This window comes from Anoplopoma fimbria, chromosome 23, assembly GCF_027596085.1.
Source record: "Anoplopoma fimbria isolate UVic2021 breed Golden Eagle Sablefish chromosome 23, Afim_UVic_2022, whole genome shotgun sequence".
NCBI lineage: Eukaryota > Metazoa > Chordata > Actinopteri > Perciformes > Anoplopomatidae > Anoplopoma > Anoplopoma fimbria.
Genome location: NC_072471.1, coordinates 11,587,360 through 11,602,876, shown reverse-complemented (window position 1 = coordinate 11,602,876; position 15,517 = coordinate 11,587,360). Strand labels below are relative to the sequence as shown.

Below are 15,517 nucleotides of genomic sequence, written 5' to 3'. Positions count from 1 at the left end.
TCTTTTTTTTTAAAGGAAAAACTGTAGCTTTGATTATCATACAAGCCAGTGTTTAAAATCGAGGGTATGACAGATTTGATAAGTAACAGATGACGGAAGTTATAACTTTGGTTTCAGGGTTTCCTCAACTGACCCTGTCATATATTAAAGTGATTTCAGGTGAGGTTATCACATGTCAAGGAGAAAGCGTAATCTGCAATTAGTTTGTATTACCCTCCTGTCACGACGGAGGTTAATGCTGCCGACAAAGACAACAGTCTCTGGTGCGAGTCAGCAGAAGGACAAAGTTAGTGTGTTCAGTTCTGGGAGGGCAGGAGTTAACTTGGAGAAAGGTCAAACAGAAAATGTTGATAGTGTATCAAGTCAAATAGTTATCACATACTGTGGTGTAGTTTTGGTTGACACAAACAGGATATAACAGGAAGGGTATTTACATAGCAAATTTAATGCAGAAAAATACTTCACGATTAAAAACATAAAGAAATGCAGCAGAAGTATAGGGGATAGCCGTACAAATGCATCATGAAAAGGGACTAGGGAATAACTAAATCAGAAATTACGAGCTCTGCATTAATACTGGATTTTGAGTTTGCTAACCCCACCCACCCCATTTTTCCTGGTTTATATTTTATTGTCTGGTTGGTACAACGGGCATCATGTTGGGCCATATTCCCGAATATTTCTATAATGCTTATTTATTTTTACCGTAGAGAAAAAGTACAAAATTGGTTCTTGCATATTTATTATTTTCTTGGTTCTAACCTTCTTTGTATTCTTATTTTATTACAACTTCTTCAGTAACTACATTGCATTAATAATGGGCACTTTCAACGTCTACCTTAACAGTTTGCAAAAAGATACTTTTATTCCACACAATCCCCCAAAAATGTAATAGCGACATTATACAAAAAGTGATTCTGTAGAATCTTATCAAGACAATAATTCGTAGCTTGTTTATTTTGAATAGAAAGGCTCAGTAGTTGATAGTTGTAGACGCGGTGCAGCATGTTGTCTGATGAGCTAATATTCTGCATTCAGAGGGAAGTCTTTGTGTGTTGAGGCCCTGTACATAAAAAGAAGAGGAACATGCTTTATTTGAGATAATGGTAATGGGTCCAGTAACCTGGTTCATAGCCCAAAATAATTCAGTGACAGAGACAAACAAATAAAAAGATAACAGGCATAAGCTGATCCGCCTCTACTCACCACAGTAGCGGGAATGCTCTCTTCTCTTCGAAGCTCATCATGGTCTTCATGTCGTTTTCACTCAACTCGAAGTCAAACAGCTGAAAGAGAAACAACAATGAGGTGATTCTTCACAACAAAATAGATTGACAGTGTGTTGTCAATTGTTGTAATTATTTAGATTAGTAAACCTGAAAATTTTCCCTGATCCGATGGGGTGTTACTGACTTGGCCACGACGATCACGTTCCTCTGGATGTGGAACCTGAGGAGAACCTGGTGGGAAATCGGCATTATAAGAATAAATCAGGCATCTTACTAAACATCTTTGCACGGCTACAATTTTGATGGATCACAGCACAACTCACTACTGTTTAATTTCCCACCCACCACATGACAGCTTCCTGGCTGACTTGTGTTATTTAACTTTTGATCAGGAGCGTTATCATTTTTGACAAAGCAGTTATGTCCATTTTGGGGGGTTCCCTCTGCTATCAGTGTCAACCCTCTGACCAAAACACATGCAAATATCACTACAATACCATATAAATTACTTCAGTATATGCATGTGATCATTTTTAAATAGTGTGCCTTAGTTATGAGAATAAAATACAATAATAAAGGTCATTTTGAGTTTTAAGAAACATTACATAATCGAAATGTTTTAAGAAGAAGAAAGGGAAACTTTTTAAGCATTTTTGTTTTCTCCTTTTTTTTTTTACCTGTGCTGGAGTCTTGTTGTACTTGTCAGCAATAGCCTTGATCCTTGGTTCCTCCAGCAGAGAGGGATCATCAGATGAAGCCCTTTTGTAAATAAGAACAGAAAAGAATAAATGACACTCAACACTTTCCTGTGAGCTCTGTTTTTGATAGGTGGCGCTGCCTCTCACCAGGGTCTGTCAGGGGAGCCCAGCGGGCTGTAAGCCGTCACTGAGATGCCTTTTGAGTGGCAGTAGTTGATCAGCTTCTCCTGGGTCAGGAATGGGTGGCACTCGATCTGGATGAAAACCCGAATGCATTAGTTTTTATTGTCTTCCTTCTACATTATGTTGCAGGATGACAGTCCTGCTTCGTACCTGGTGGTTGGCAGGCTTGTACTTGAGGCCTGGCTTGTTGAGAATGGCTTCAATCTGGTCTTTGTTGAAGTTGGAAATGCCGATAGCCTTGACCAATCCAGCATCCACCAGCTCTTCCATTGCCTTTGAGACACATTGCAAACTGGTGTAAGTGAGGTATCTTGCAACCTATTTATGTGTCAATATTTAATTTGATTTATGTTGCCAGCAAGTCAGTTGGACTATCAGTCGGTCAGTCTTTGCTTTACTTAATAAATCACTCAAATTACCTCCCAAGTGTCCAAGAAGTTGCTGCCATCAGTAAGTAGCTGTTTGTTCTCATCAAATGGAAAAATGTCATCCCCTGGCTGCAGTAGCAAAAAGTAAAATGGACAAGTCAAAACATGAAGTTGGATGAAATGTATTTTGTTTTTATTTTTGATAATTCTACTTATCACCTCACTAAAGAACCCTATTAATCTGGAAACATTAAGAAAGGCTGTGACTTTAACTGTTGCCTTATTCTCTGATGGTAGGTTTGCTTAGAGAGGAGAAATAGGCTAACTTTTGGGCTTGACCAGAACCCTTTGATGCTGTAGTTTTACCAACAGACAGGCTGTTGTTTTCTATGACAGGACAGTGGTATCCAAACCTTGGCCCCCATAGGGAAATGCATGAGGTAAAGGTCCACATAGTCCAGTTTCAGGTCACTGAGCGTCTTCTCACAGGCTCCCCTCACCAGAGATGGAACGTGGAAGGTGCACCACAACTATGAAAAAATATATACTGTACTGTAATATACTGTAAAAAAAACCCAGCAATTTTTACATGTGTTCATGTCTTTGGACAAATTAGACTTGACACATTGACAGCATTTAAATGCGTCTATTGACTTTTGCCATAATGCCTTACCTTACTGACAATAAATAGATCCTCCCTCTTAACCACTCCTTCGTCAATCATGGCACGAACTCCAGCCCCAACATCTTCCTCATTCTGGTACACGTAAGCACCATCGATGTGCCTGTAACCAGCTCTTATCGCCACCTTAACAACCTCACTGGCCTTTCCCGGGGCTGTCTACAGAGGAAGGGTGGTACAAAAACAAGGAAATTGCAGATAAGCATCAATATATTGAGTAAAACGTATGTTGGCTTGGATTGTCTTGTGTGTCTGGCTTTGTATCAGTGGATGACGGGAAAATATGAAATAATAAGAAAAGAATGTGAAGAGCAGTTTGTCATTGCTGGTAACAATAATACTACCAGATGTGTTCAGGCAGAGGTCTGTGCAGTACAATGTCAATATTTAAGCTTTGTCAAACCCTCTGTAAATAACTGACTTGGGTTTATCGCATTATTTTGCTGCAATTACACTTCTTCTCTGATGCCCTGGACTCCCTGTTATTTTTTTACTTAGTTTGCAGTAGATGGCAGTCAATTAATAACATGAAAACTAGAGACAATCTAAATTAGGCCATGGGCGCTTACTATGGGGAGTGCAATGACCCATTCCCCAGTTGATCTGACCACACCATGGATGTATAAAGAGAACTGAATACAGCGTTGGAGCAGCGCCCGGTTAATTCCTATTCAAGTTGCTCAGTGGCTCAATCGCCCTAGTTTGTCCTTTAATCCCACCTCCCAGCCCTCGGTCCATTCTTGTTATACAGCTCTTTCACATAAATGGAGTAAACAAAACTTACTCTGGATTTGAGTATTAGTGAATTTTACAACATTGAGGACCTAATGATTTCAACAAGATATTCAAGTGTTGGGAGAGGTTGAGAAGTTGATTTACCTCATAAAATTATCCTCTGAGTTAAAGAAGTCTCTTTTCCAATGTAAGTCCTTCTAGGGGCCCCATTGTATCACTTGCCAGACCTGAAAAGTGTAGTTCCTCCTTTTCGCCACAATGTAACATTTACTTCCAAGCCTGGGCGCTCTTGTTGATGGTTCGGACCACGTCCATATTCAAACTCCACCTTCATTTTAATCTCAAATACACATCTGTCCAATTACCTGACTGAGTCTTGCATTGTTGAGACGCTATCGCTGTTACAGATATCTGTCCACAGGCACCCACAAACAAAGACAGGCCCCCTTGCTCGGACGATGCCCATCTTTAGAATTCAATCTTAATTTTCTTTTAAAACATTTATCTGGTAAATAACACAGAACCCCTGAAAGGTAGTGGGGTACTGTGAGAAAAAGGAGTAAAAAAGCAAAGTACCAAGTCCATCCTGCTCAACACTGCTTCTATAGTAACTATAGAAAGTTCAGCCTTACCCTCCAGGTTCCTAAACCCACAATAGGCATCTTTGCTCCATTGTTGAGTGTAACTGAAGACATCATGTTGAATCTTGTGTTGCAGTTCTTGCAGGATCAATCAACAAGCAGCCTTTTTCGTGCATGCAGGCTTGCACTATTCTGCAACAGAAGAAGTGTCAGCCTCTTGTTGACCAGTCAGTGAGAAAGCGAGAGGGAGAGAGAGATAAAGAAAGGGGGCGGGGGTAAATGAGCAGTAAAAGTGCATCTGGGTTTCATTAGTCTTGGCATGGATCCAGATTATGTAAACCTGCCATTGGCAGACATAGAGGCAACAGAGGGGAGAATGATAGTTTTTTCAATTAAAATAACATGAGTTAAATCCTATTGATGTGCATGACTTGATCTAATTCCTGACTGCTCGGGCTATAATGTGTTTTCTTGACTCTAGAAACAGTCTCAGTAGAGAATTTTATTTGGGAGTCCAGTTTTTATTTGAAGCAAGACAATATTGAGAATGGTCAGTGGTTATTTAAGCCACTAGGATCACCGCCTTTATCTTCTAGGATAACCTGTGCGGACTTACATAGTTTCAGAATTTTACCTGATGCAAATGACAAGATGCTGCAACTTAAACAGCACTGAGGCAAAGAAGCGGAGAATCTAAATTATCTTCCCCCTTAGATTTTGTTAGGGTTGAAACTGACTAGTTTTTCTGTAAATGTCACTTTGGCTTAATGACCTAAAAACATAATTCAGTGCCTGAGTGGAAAATATTCTGTGAAGAACGTGCAGTTTACTACAACTGCACGTATTGCAGTTGTAGTAAACTGAAAGAAATGACATGGTGATTAAAAGCTTCACACATATTGGATTAGGTTGTTATGATTTGGTTTTATGAACAGTTTTTTGGGGGGAAGGCCGGAGAGTTTTGGAGGACTTGATAATTGTCCAAAACTATTGCCAGGGGTGTTTTTCGTAAGCCAGAACAATAAGGAGTCAGTTTTGCCTTTCCCAATACGTCTGAGGCAGTTATTCCGTTGATGCCTGGAATTCTGCCAGTTGGTCAGATGATTTGTGGTTTTGGCTCTCTTCCAAGCTGCATCCCTGAAAATAAGAGCTTTGAAAATGTTTGTGGAGGATCAAGGACAAGAACATTGTTTACTTTAAAACTTTTACAGAGATGTTTTTTGAGTAGATTGTTAAAAGTTAAAAAGGATTAAAAGCTAGGTCAGAGTTGGAAATGATTTCAAGATTGAAATTAGTTTTATTTGCTCAATAAAATGTTTAAAATGACTTCTCTTTACTATGCAAGAATTAGTGCTTTTTATTATTGATTAAATATGCAAATGGACAATGGTCAATGCCGTCATAAGCAATGGCTGCACTAGCAAAGCACTTAAATGTTTTGTTTTTTTAAATAAAATATATTTTTATGGTTGACTTAAAATGATTGGATTTGTTTGATCGCGTAGGACTAGAAATCCACTGATGTAAATTAAGCACTAAGAATAATTTTTGTTATCTGGCAGTTTTTTTTGGAGCCAATCTAAATTCAAATTACCCCAAAAAAGTATCATGGGACGATATTAATTTGGCACTTTCTTCAAGGCCCTTACAATTTGCGCATGTTAGACGTTAGATTCCAAAAACTGTGAAATAATCATTACCCACAGACGGGTGTCCAGAATGATATATACAAAACCCTTTGTTAGCGGGAAAGCAGCAACACGACAAGGCCAGTAAAACGTCCGTAGCTACTTTCCTTCTGCATTACAATCTGACTCAGTGTGGGAGGTGCACAAAATTGGGCAAATGGTGATGGCTATTGGCCCTTTAGTCAGGTGTTTTAAATTGGTTTGTAAATGGACTCAATTGGTGTCAGAGTTGTCATTCTTGCTTGTGACTGTCATGTAAAATGGTATGTGGTATAAAATCATAGCATGCAGAAAGAAGTTTGCCACAGATATCCATATAAAGTTAGCCAGGAAGAATTAGATAGTAGTGGCCACCTTTTTAACATGTTTTTTAAAAGTCTAAAAATTGCATGGTCTTAGTCTTAGTTAAAGTGTCTGGTGTCTTGGTTGCTATTTCTTTATTACATTGAATATGTTAGTCTGACCACATACCAGACTTTGAACAGGTTAATGTGTTTGTTTTTGTTGGATCTTGACCCAGCAATGGTCAAGCATGTCCGGTTTAATGTTTTCTAAGCAAACAGAGTCATAATGTCATTGTGCATTTCTTGCCTGCATGGGGCTCCCATGTGGTTTCTACAATTGGTCAGGACTCCCTTGTAAAGGATTTCTTTCTAGTTTTCCTGGAAATTTAAAAGTTAAATAAAATAATATTAAATATAAACTCTACATTTTGATTTATCTGTTTGGGGTCAGATCTCGTGGACATTCAGCTGATTGCTTAAGGGCAAAAAAAATATTCCACTTTGTCATGTGCTGTTCCTAAAAATTGATTTGTGTGATGAGTCAAACTCAAAAAATGAAAATGCTAAGCATAGTATAATTGATAATAATTGTTATATTTACCCTTTCATATTGATATGGATATGCAAAGGAAGCAATTAAGAGGGCCTCAACTACTACGTCTACTACTATGTTGTAGAAACAAAGCAAGCTTTTTACCAAATATTCATCTTCATTCAAATAAAAAAATAAAATAACAATAAAACACAACTTAAATGTACTTTCATGGGTTTTTACAACATTAGTTATTACTTTCATCCACTCTGTGTGCAACATTTGTACATCCTCTGTATAATATACTATATGTGTAAAATGTGTTATCAGCTCATATATATATATTTTCTCTGATCAGGTTTCAGCTTGAAACATCGAAAGTGGCTCTTTTTTGCTATGGTTCCTACCAATGTGCTTTCTATTCCCTAGTATAACTTGTCTAGAAGTTCATTTTATCACCTTTCTGTAATACACAATGTCTTTGTTTTTGTCAGGTTGCTTTCTTCTCCATCAGCTGCCATTCCCCACACAGGCTGTTGTGGATAGTATTCTCAATCCTGTCTTCCTGTGTGATGACAGTACGCTCCCTGCTGGAGTGCAGCTTGAACAACAGTTGGATGGACAATAGTAAGTTTAGTCTGAAAAGCTTGATCAAATGTAATGCACAGGAACCATAGTAACTAATCATTTTGTGCAAATTTTGCATTAGTGTTTGGCCCAGAGGCAAATGTAACAATATTTATGTTGAGATTAAAGTTAGAAAACATTAAGTCATATTTATAAGACCAATTACTGACTTGAACACCTTTCCTCTCCCAATACAAAACACAGACATTTGCTCTTGAAACTTTTTATTCATTCTCCAAACATTATGCAACCAAACAAATTCAGACACACACACACACACACGCACAAACAAACAAACGCACGCACATACACACAAAGTGCGAACATAAGACAATGATATTAACATAGCACTGTCTATATAACATAGGCAACATGAAAAGCAAAAGATGCTAAATATTGCACATTATAATCAGTTCTTCACTGGTAGATGACCCTAAGCTTCTGGAACCATCAATACAACTGGTTACAAAACAGCTGAGAGAGTACACAAACTTAAGTTCACCAGCAGTTTTCATGGGACTGATGGTAATTTCCTGGCCTGACTGAGTGAAGGTTGATGCAACTCTGTAGGAAGAAACTAAAACGAGGTAACAGTTGATGATGGCCAACTTGCACACATCTCAGGATGGGAAGTTCAATTTTCACAGAAATATTTGATGCACGCTATGAATTCAAATTTGAGACTTAAAACGTTCTTTGCAATCCTTAAGATAATTAATAAAAACAAAGAAAAGTCACACTTTCTGAGTACACTATGCTTGAATGAGCCTGGTTTTACATTAGCAAACAGTTTTATGTTACACAGAGCACAATAATAGTATTGCCTGAATAGCTGTAGAACAAATGCTTCTGTGGTGTTTTAATAACCCTATTTGCCTTATTGCTCTCAAAAGAAAAATTTACATTTTAAATCATCTTTTAACCTTAGGCTATACCTGAGTCTATAGATTGTACCATCATAAGTAAACAAAATGAACCTGGAAAGCTAAATAATGGACTGTGCTATGAGCAATAATGTGAGCGAGTTATTGCTTGGAAGAAGCCCTTTATCAGGTCCGCTTGGATATTTGTTCCTAAGGAAATTACATACAGAATATTTCAAAAGCCACACGACACCATTCTCTATTCCACCAAGTGATAAATTAGCATTCAATTCCAAAAACCACGACTTAAAAACCCAGCAGTGTCCCAAGTGGCTGCGCTCTGTGGAGCACCGCTTTTCCGCCCGTCTCAGGAGCAGTCAGTGAAGGTGGTCACCATGTTGCCCCGACGCTCGGTCACTGTCCTGCAGTGCTGCTTCCCTGAGCCCTGGAATTTGTTGTCAGTCCTGGAGCCTTGCGTGTTAAAGGAGAACATCTTCTCCATGTCAGCAAACATGTTATCAAAGAGTCCTCCACCGAAGGCCCCCTGCTGAAACTGTCTCTTATGTCTGTCCATAGCCTCTTTGTGGGCCTGAAAGTGGCTGTCAACGTGTCTCTTATGGTGGGCTTGATTTTGGGAGTGGGTGTTAAAGTGGTGTTGATGATGTTGTTGACCAAAAGTGTCAAAGTCCTTGAAAATGTCATCAAAGTTGAAGGACTGGTAGTGCTGGTGGAAGTTGTAGTTGCCGCCGCCGCCGCCGCCGCCGCCGCCACCTCCTCCTCCTCCTCCTCCTCCTCCTCCTCCTGGCCTTCTCCTGGTGACGGGCCGTGTCCGAACTGGTCGTACTCTCGCCTCCTCTTATCGTCTGATAACGTCTCGTATGCTGGTAGAGACACAGACACAGTACATCACTCATTGTGTTGGTTGCTATGACACTGCTTCTCAAAAGTTTCCAAACATTTTTTTTTTAAAAGGTTCAATCTTGAGTAATGTAGTGATATGTTTTTCATCCATCTATTGTATAACAAGAGAGAATGTTGTCTTATTGGAGATGACCTCCATGTATAATTTAAAAATACCGTTGACCTTACTAACGCTTGTTATGCACCTGTAGTTGTCATTATATTGAATGGTTGACCTATTTCCCCATTTTCAGGGAAAACATGAAAGTCATTTATTTTGAAGATCCACTGCATCATGAGAAACTTATACGCTATCTAACCTATAGGCCATTTTCAATAGGACTGTTGACATTTTCTCAGCTAACCTACAGTACCAGTCAAAAGTTTGGAGACACCTTCTCATTCAATGGTTTTTCTTTATTTATTTTTTTCTACATTGTAGATTAATATTGAAGACATCCAAACTATGAAGGAACACATATGGAAGTATGTGGTAAACAAACAAACCAGAATATGTTTTATATTTTAGATTCTTCAAAGTAGTTGAATGAGAAGGTGTGTCCAAACTTTTGGCTGGTACTATATACCTATTATATGAATGTATTCTTATGTATTTACACCATGGCCCTGGTATGGTGGCTCACTTACCCTCTGCTATCTCCCTGAACTTAGCCTCGGCGTCTGGGCCCTTGTTCCGGTCAGGATGGTACTTCAGGGCCAGCTTATGGAAAGCCTTTTTGACCATGCGTTCAGTGGCATCCTTGGGCACCCCCAGTATGTCGTAGTAGTCCCTCTTGGCCAGGATGAACTCTGAGATCAGCAAGATGTGCACGGCCAGCAGCAACGCCAACTGTGCAGTGGCCATACTGTTGGTTCACGCAGCTTTGCGGGCTGTAAAGAGAGAGGACGGAAACTTGAAAGCAGCTCCGCCTTCAATACGTTGTTGTTTGTTCTCAGTTGCAGATAAACTACACATAATAATAATAATAATAATAATGCATATTGGAAAAGAGAGATTACCTGGAGACGAGGTTATTAACACACCGCCCGAGGACACTGCTATCAGCCGCCGACAGCTCCAGCTGATGCGAAACGAAAGCTAGCGATTGTTGACCAGCTGCATTCCTGAGCAATAACACCACGACTCGCAACGCTATTGGTCCGTTTCTTTTACGCGATGACTCACAGCTCTGTGATTGGTGGAAATTGTGCGCCCGTGGAGAATGGGGAGTGTCTGCGAAGAATACAAGCAAAGCGAGAGGGTGAACTGCATCCACTTCCGTTTCCGCTTTGCTCTATTATTTTGACATTATAGAGGCAGGTGTGACAGCTAAACTTATTTACAGCCCCGTAATTTATATAATTTAGTTTATATGTTTACTTCTTTGATGTTTTTCTTTTGTATAATATAGGTGATGGACGCTTAAATTGGACACGTTCGTGTTATTAATTCCTCTTTGTAGTTGTCCAACTGTTTGTCATGTTAGATGGTAATTGACTAACTGTATTATCATTTAATTATTATGTTTGCTTTCTTTTTTCTTTTTTTTTGCAGAAAATAGCAGTTGAACGCTTAAATTAGACATATAAATAACTTAAAATGATTTATTCTTTGTAGTTATGCAACCGTTCGTCATCACAGATTGTAGGGGAACTATCTCAATATTACTGGAGCAAACGTCATTTCCGGTATGAACCACGACAACCCGGAAGTGTGAGTTTACGAGCTGGTTTGTGTTTACAAAAAAAATAAAAAACTATCAACAAACGTGTCTTTGTGAAGCGTGTTCATGTGACTAGTTTCACTGCAGGTATGCCACGGTACTGCGCTGTGAGAGTCTGCAGAAACCGCGGGGGGACTGCATCCAGACACGACAACAAGAGGATCAGCTTCTACCCGTGAGTTGTCTGGTTTCTTTTTTATGTACTCCGAGTTTAAGTGTTGTTTGGTTCAGCTGCAATTACTTCTTCATCTGTTATTATTATTATATCTTCAGACAAATACAGTTTTAGTTCTAGAGGCAGTGAGAGGTTGGCAATAATGCAACGGTGCAAGGGGAGATAAGATAATATAAGATGAAATAAAATAATCCTTTATTAGTCCTGCAGCGGGGAAATGTACAGGATTACAGCAGCATAGAGGATAGTGCAAACAAGAGACATTGTAAAAAAAAAAAAAAAAATCAAAAATAAGTATTATAAATGAGCAATAAAAAAAACAGTAAAGAATCCACAGTAACTGAAATATTATATATATACAGACAAACTATTATAACTATTGTATTGCACAGTGTATTTGTATTGCAGAGGTTTTTAGTGTCATAAATATTTTAGTCTCATGTGGTCACTGAGACAGTTAGAGTGAATGTGGAGGAGTGATAACGTTTGAGGTAATGCCACATCCAAGTGGCAACTGATATAGAAACCATGAATAGTTTCTGTTTTCAAACCAGCCCTTTATTTTCTTTTTCCCCTCTCTCGCCCAAAGGTTTCCATTGCAAGACAAATCCAGGCTTCAGAGATGGGTGGACAACATGAACCGGGAGGAGTGGACCCCGAGTCGACATCAGTACCTGTGCAGCGAACATTTTACAGAGGACTGCTTCGATATTCGATGGGGCATCCGCTACCTGAAGAACACAGCCATCCCGACCGTGTTTCCCTCCACTGAGGATGTATGTATTTGTCTCTATTCCCTGTCTCAACACCCGTCAGAATTCAAATAAAGTAAAGGCTTGCTGCACATCACAAACTTGGCTCTGGACCAACTCCCTAGTATTTAAATAACCATTTTCAGACAGACAAAGAGCACAAGTAGAATGCCGACAAGTGGAAGAACACATTTTCACTTTCAGAAAATTCCAAGAAGCTTAAGACTCATGGAGAGTGTTTGGTCAGCAACAAGCCTGAACTTCATTTTGTGTTATTTTGCATTGCCTGTGATTGACTACATTCATTTTTTTTTTTCATTTCAGGGTGGTGAGAAAAAAAGTACAAGCATTAAAAGAAGCCCTAAGGCCAAACAAATGACTTTTGACATTGAGCCGACAGAATTTGACTCTCCTCTCAGCAAGAGGCCGCACATTTTGAGCAGAACATGTAAAAAGGTCCAGCCAGGCACAACAAACAGCGCTGTTGCAAAAGACACAGGGATGATATTTGAACTACCTTTGGTGTCGGACACTGGGATCTCCTGTCATTCAGATCTCTCAGAGATACGGACTGCTCCATGTGAGTTACCGGTTGAAAGTGGAAGGCCAACAGGGTCCTGCATCGCACTCTCGCCATGCAACGAGCCCCATCCAAAGGAGCAGGCGGACTCGATTGGGACTGTGTGGTGCTGTGAGGCACTGGGCCCTTTCTCGGATGGAGAGGAAAACAAGGATGCAGCAGCTCTCCAAGCAGCGCTGGGCCAGACTTATAGCTTTGTCCCTGTGGAAATAGTCAAGGGCGAACCCACCGCCTGCTTTTTGGAGGAGAGGGGACCCTGCGAGGGAGAACACATTTCTGTTTACGAGCACTCGTACTGCAGATCGGACACGGACAAAGATCAGCTTTGGCGTAAGATCTTGAGTTTGCATGCAAAGATCTTAGAACTGGATCGCAGAGAGGAGAGCACCTTTGCCAAAATCCGTGCTCTGGAGACTGAGGTAGCCCTCCTGAAGGGAAATGGTGCCGTATTTAAAGAGAAGCAGAACATTTTGGAAGATTATATATCGTCGATGTTGCTCTGATTTTTCACGCTACGGACTCTGAAATGAGATTGTGACATTGAATCCCTTGCTGGAGTGTGACACATGCTCCTATACATAAAGCACAGCAGTACAAACAGAGTCTTATAAAACTCTAATGAACGCTTTGTTCTGCAACAATGCTCTCATATCCATGTGACAATAAGCCTTTTTTCACAGCAAACATTTGACATGTTACAGCAGGAAAAGCACAGGTGTATTGTTATTAGTCAGACCTGTGTTTTCCCTGCTATGTCAAGTCAAAATGTCTGCCAAGAGAAAATTTAGAAATTACCAGTTTTTGTCCACATGGTGGCACTGTATGACCATCTTCACAGGAAGCTTTTCAAAACCTTCATTGAAGCATTGATTTATAGCAGCTTGTTGCTGTGCATCACTGATACGTGTTTACAGTTGACATGACATGTTTACATGATTGGATCTCATTTGTGATGAACACATTATCCTGCCTTATTAATGACTCACCGTGAATTAGGTTTGAAACCGTTTTAATACCTTGATAAACAACTGGCAAAAAAATATTTCCTCATAAGCTCTGATATATACTTGACTGGAACAGCAACGGCTTGCTGTGTTGAATCACATCAAAAAAACAACATCGTTTAGACATTTAATGACTTCAGTGTTCACTCGCAATCATGTCCACGTAAGCAGAGGCTCATTATATTTCTGTGCGGGCCTTGATTGCCAATACCCCCCCCCATCTCATTCTGTGAGATCTCCTGCCAGTCCGACAATATTCTGCCTCACAGAAGAATCATTGATGGATTTACATTTAAGTAGAATAAAGTGTATCGTACATGTGTTTCTTAAAGCGTGTGCTTCTCAGGGGGCTGTGTTTGTGTCCCCCATGTCCCTGGTGATTGTTTTAAACCCCCAGAATGACATGAACATGAACCAGTTGCAGGATTTATTTCCCACTTTTCAACCCTTGGGCTCTGAATTAGTCATGATAGTATTTTGGCCAAGCAAGGTACCTAATCCTATTTGAAGCAGTTTTCCAGAATAAAATGCGCCATCGGCTGTCTCTGCACTGTAGCAGGCCTGGTTACAGAGTCTGTGGAACAGTGAAGGGTGGATGTGACCATGTTAAGACATTGTATTTTTGAATCATTCTTTTTTTAAATCATTTATAATACAGGCTAAAAAGGCAGTATAACTTCATGATGATGGCATGATGGGGTTTCTGCTTGTGAGGGCAAATGCAGTGATCTGAAATGTGACTGAGAGGCAGTGGAGAGGGTGAAATGGTTTCAAATCAATTTAAAGGTAATTGATTACACGTGTGAGATGATTTGTGAGGTGCAATTTTAAAATGACTCCACGGTTTTGCATCCTATGAACATGATACAAGTCGACATTTCTCTGCATGGCAATGAAATGGAATTGTAAAACTCAACATGAAATGACATGTGATGCACTGTGATGACAATCAATACTTTCACTTAGCTCTATACAATTTGTTTTTTTTTGCCAAGAACGGCGGAGTAATAATACTTTGTTCAGAAATGTGCAATATTAAGAAAGTTACAAAGGCATTCACAGACGGGGTAAAGGTAAAAGATCAATAAAAAAGGATTATGTAATAAATGTTCATTATAAAATGGCATAGCAATCAATACATAGGACTGAACAATAAGAATAAAATGAGCAAAAGTAAAAGATGACATAGCTAGAAGGCCTTATGATAGACTGTAGTCCATTTAAAATTTGTTTTGAAAGACAAAACCTCATTATGGTCCTTTTCCCTTTTAGGAAGGTAAATGACAAATTCCAACAGGTGTTTCACATCTATGGTAAATAAAAAATTAGGATTCCTCGGTTTAGTGCAGGCAAAATTAAATGGGTGCCAATGCTGTAAATAATAAATAAATGATCATTTACACTTTATATTTAGAACTGTATTTTTTTAAGTTTACTTAAGATCAGACAAAAAGGGATAGGTAGTACAAGCAGATAGATGCAAATAAATGTGCAGTTTACATTTTAATAACATAAACATTTACAAAAAATATGGCAAACATGTCGTGGATGATGTATAACCTGGTATTACGTTTCTCTGTATATGTGTAGAAAGAAAATTCAGATTTTATTTCTTGACTGCTTTTTCTAATGCAGGTTTACTTTGAAAATCCTTTTTCCTCTAGCACCGAATAGAATAAGGTTTTGCACTCAGTACGAGGTTTATCTCTCGGGAAAAGATGCCGGCATATTTCAGTATGCATCAAGCAGCATTTCTAAGCTTGTTCCCTGGCAAACTATTCTGCTAAACATATAAAACAGATGCTTTTCTTTCATGCATGATGGGTGTTTTCTTTATTCAATTCAATTCAATTCAGTTTATTTTGTATAGCCCAGAATCACAAATTACAAATTTGCCTCAGAGGGCTTTACA

The 15,517-nt window shown here is 39.2% G+C and overlaps 3 protein-coding genes across 5 annotated transcripts; 1 reads left to right on the top strand and 2 right to left on the bottom strand.

Moving 5' to 3' along the window:
• Window positions 1-424: 424 nt before the first annotated feature.
• LOC129112793 (aldo-keto reductase family 1 member B1-like) lies at window positions 425-4,712 on the bottom strand. The gene is made up of 10 exons (XM_054625022.1): window positions 4,528-4,712; window positions 3,152-3,319; window positions 2,892-3,008; window positions 2,530-2,607; window positions 2,261-2,383; window positions 2,075-2,181; window positions 1,907-1,988; window positions 1,377-1,460; window positions 1,207-1,286; window positions 425-1,063 (listed from the first exon to the last, which is right to left on the bottom strand). The coding sequence occupies exons 1-10, from the start codon at window positions 4,591-4,593 to the stop codon at window positions 1,021-1,023; spliced, it is 948 nt and encodes a 315-aa protein (XP_054480997.1). The 5' UTR covers window positions 4,594-4,712; the 3' UTR covers window positions 425-1,020.
• Window positions 4,713-7,814: 3,102 nt separating this feature from the next.
• On the bottom strand, window positions 7,815-10,492 carry LOC129112574 (dnaJ homolog subfamily B member 9-like). Its single transcript, XM_054624729.1, has 4 exons — window positions 10,391-10,492; window positions 10,019-10,261; window positions 9,242-9,351; window positions 7,815-9,194 (listed from the first exon to the last, which is right to left on the bottom strand). The coding sequence occupies exons 2-4, from the start codon at window positions 10,233-10,235 to the stop codon at window positions 8,838-8,840; spliced, it is 684 nt and encodes a 227-aa protein (XP_054480704.1). The 5' UTR covers window positions 10,236-10,261; window positions 10,391-10,492; the 3' UTR covers window positions 7,815-8,837.
• A 349-nt stretch (window positions 10,493-10,841) lies between these two features.
• On the top strand, window positions 10,842-15,410 carry LOC129112591 (THAP domain-containing protein 5-like). Of its 3 annotated transcripts, XM_054624753.1 has the most exons (5): window positions 10,842-10,860; window positions 10,989-11,084; window positions 11,171-11,269; window positions 11,859-12,045; window positions 12,346-15,410. In XM_054624753.1, the coding sequence occupies exons 2-5, from the start codon at window positions 11,062-11,064 to the stop codon at window positions 13,102-13,104; spliced, it is 1,068 nt and encodes a 355-aa protein (XP_054480728.1). In that variant the 5' UTR covers window positions 10,842-10,860; window positions 10,989-11,061; the 3' UTR covers window positions 13,105-15,410. The 3 variants fall into 3 exon arrangements, with proteins under 3 accessions (XP_054480728.1, XP_054480729.1, XP_054480727.1); XM_054624754.1 differs by lacking the exon at window positions 10,842-10,860 and having other exon boundaries at window positions 10,903-11,084; window positions 11,182-11,269; XM_054624752.1 differs by lacking the exon at window positions 10,842-10,860 and having other exon boundaries at window positions 10,903-11,084.
• The last annotated feature ends 107 nt before the right edge of the window (window positions 15,411-15,517 follow it).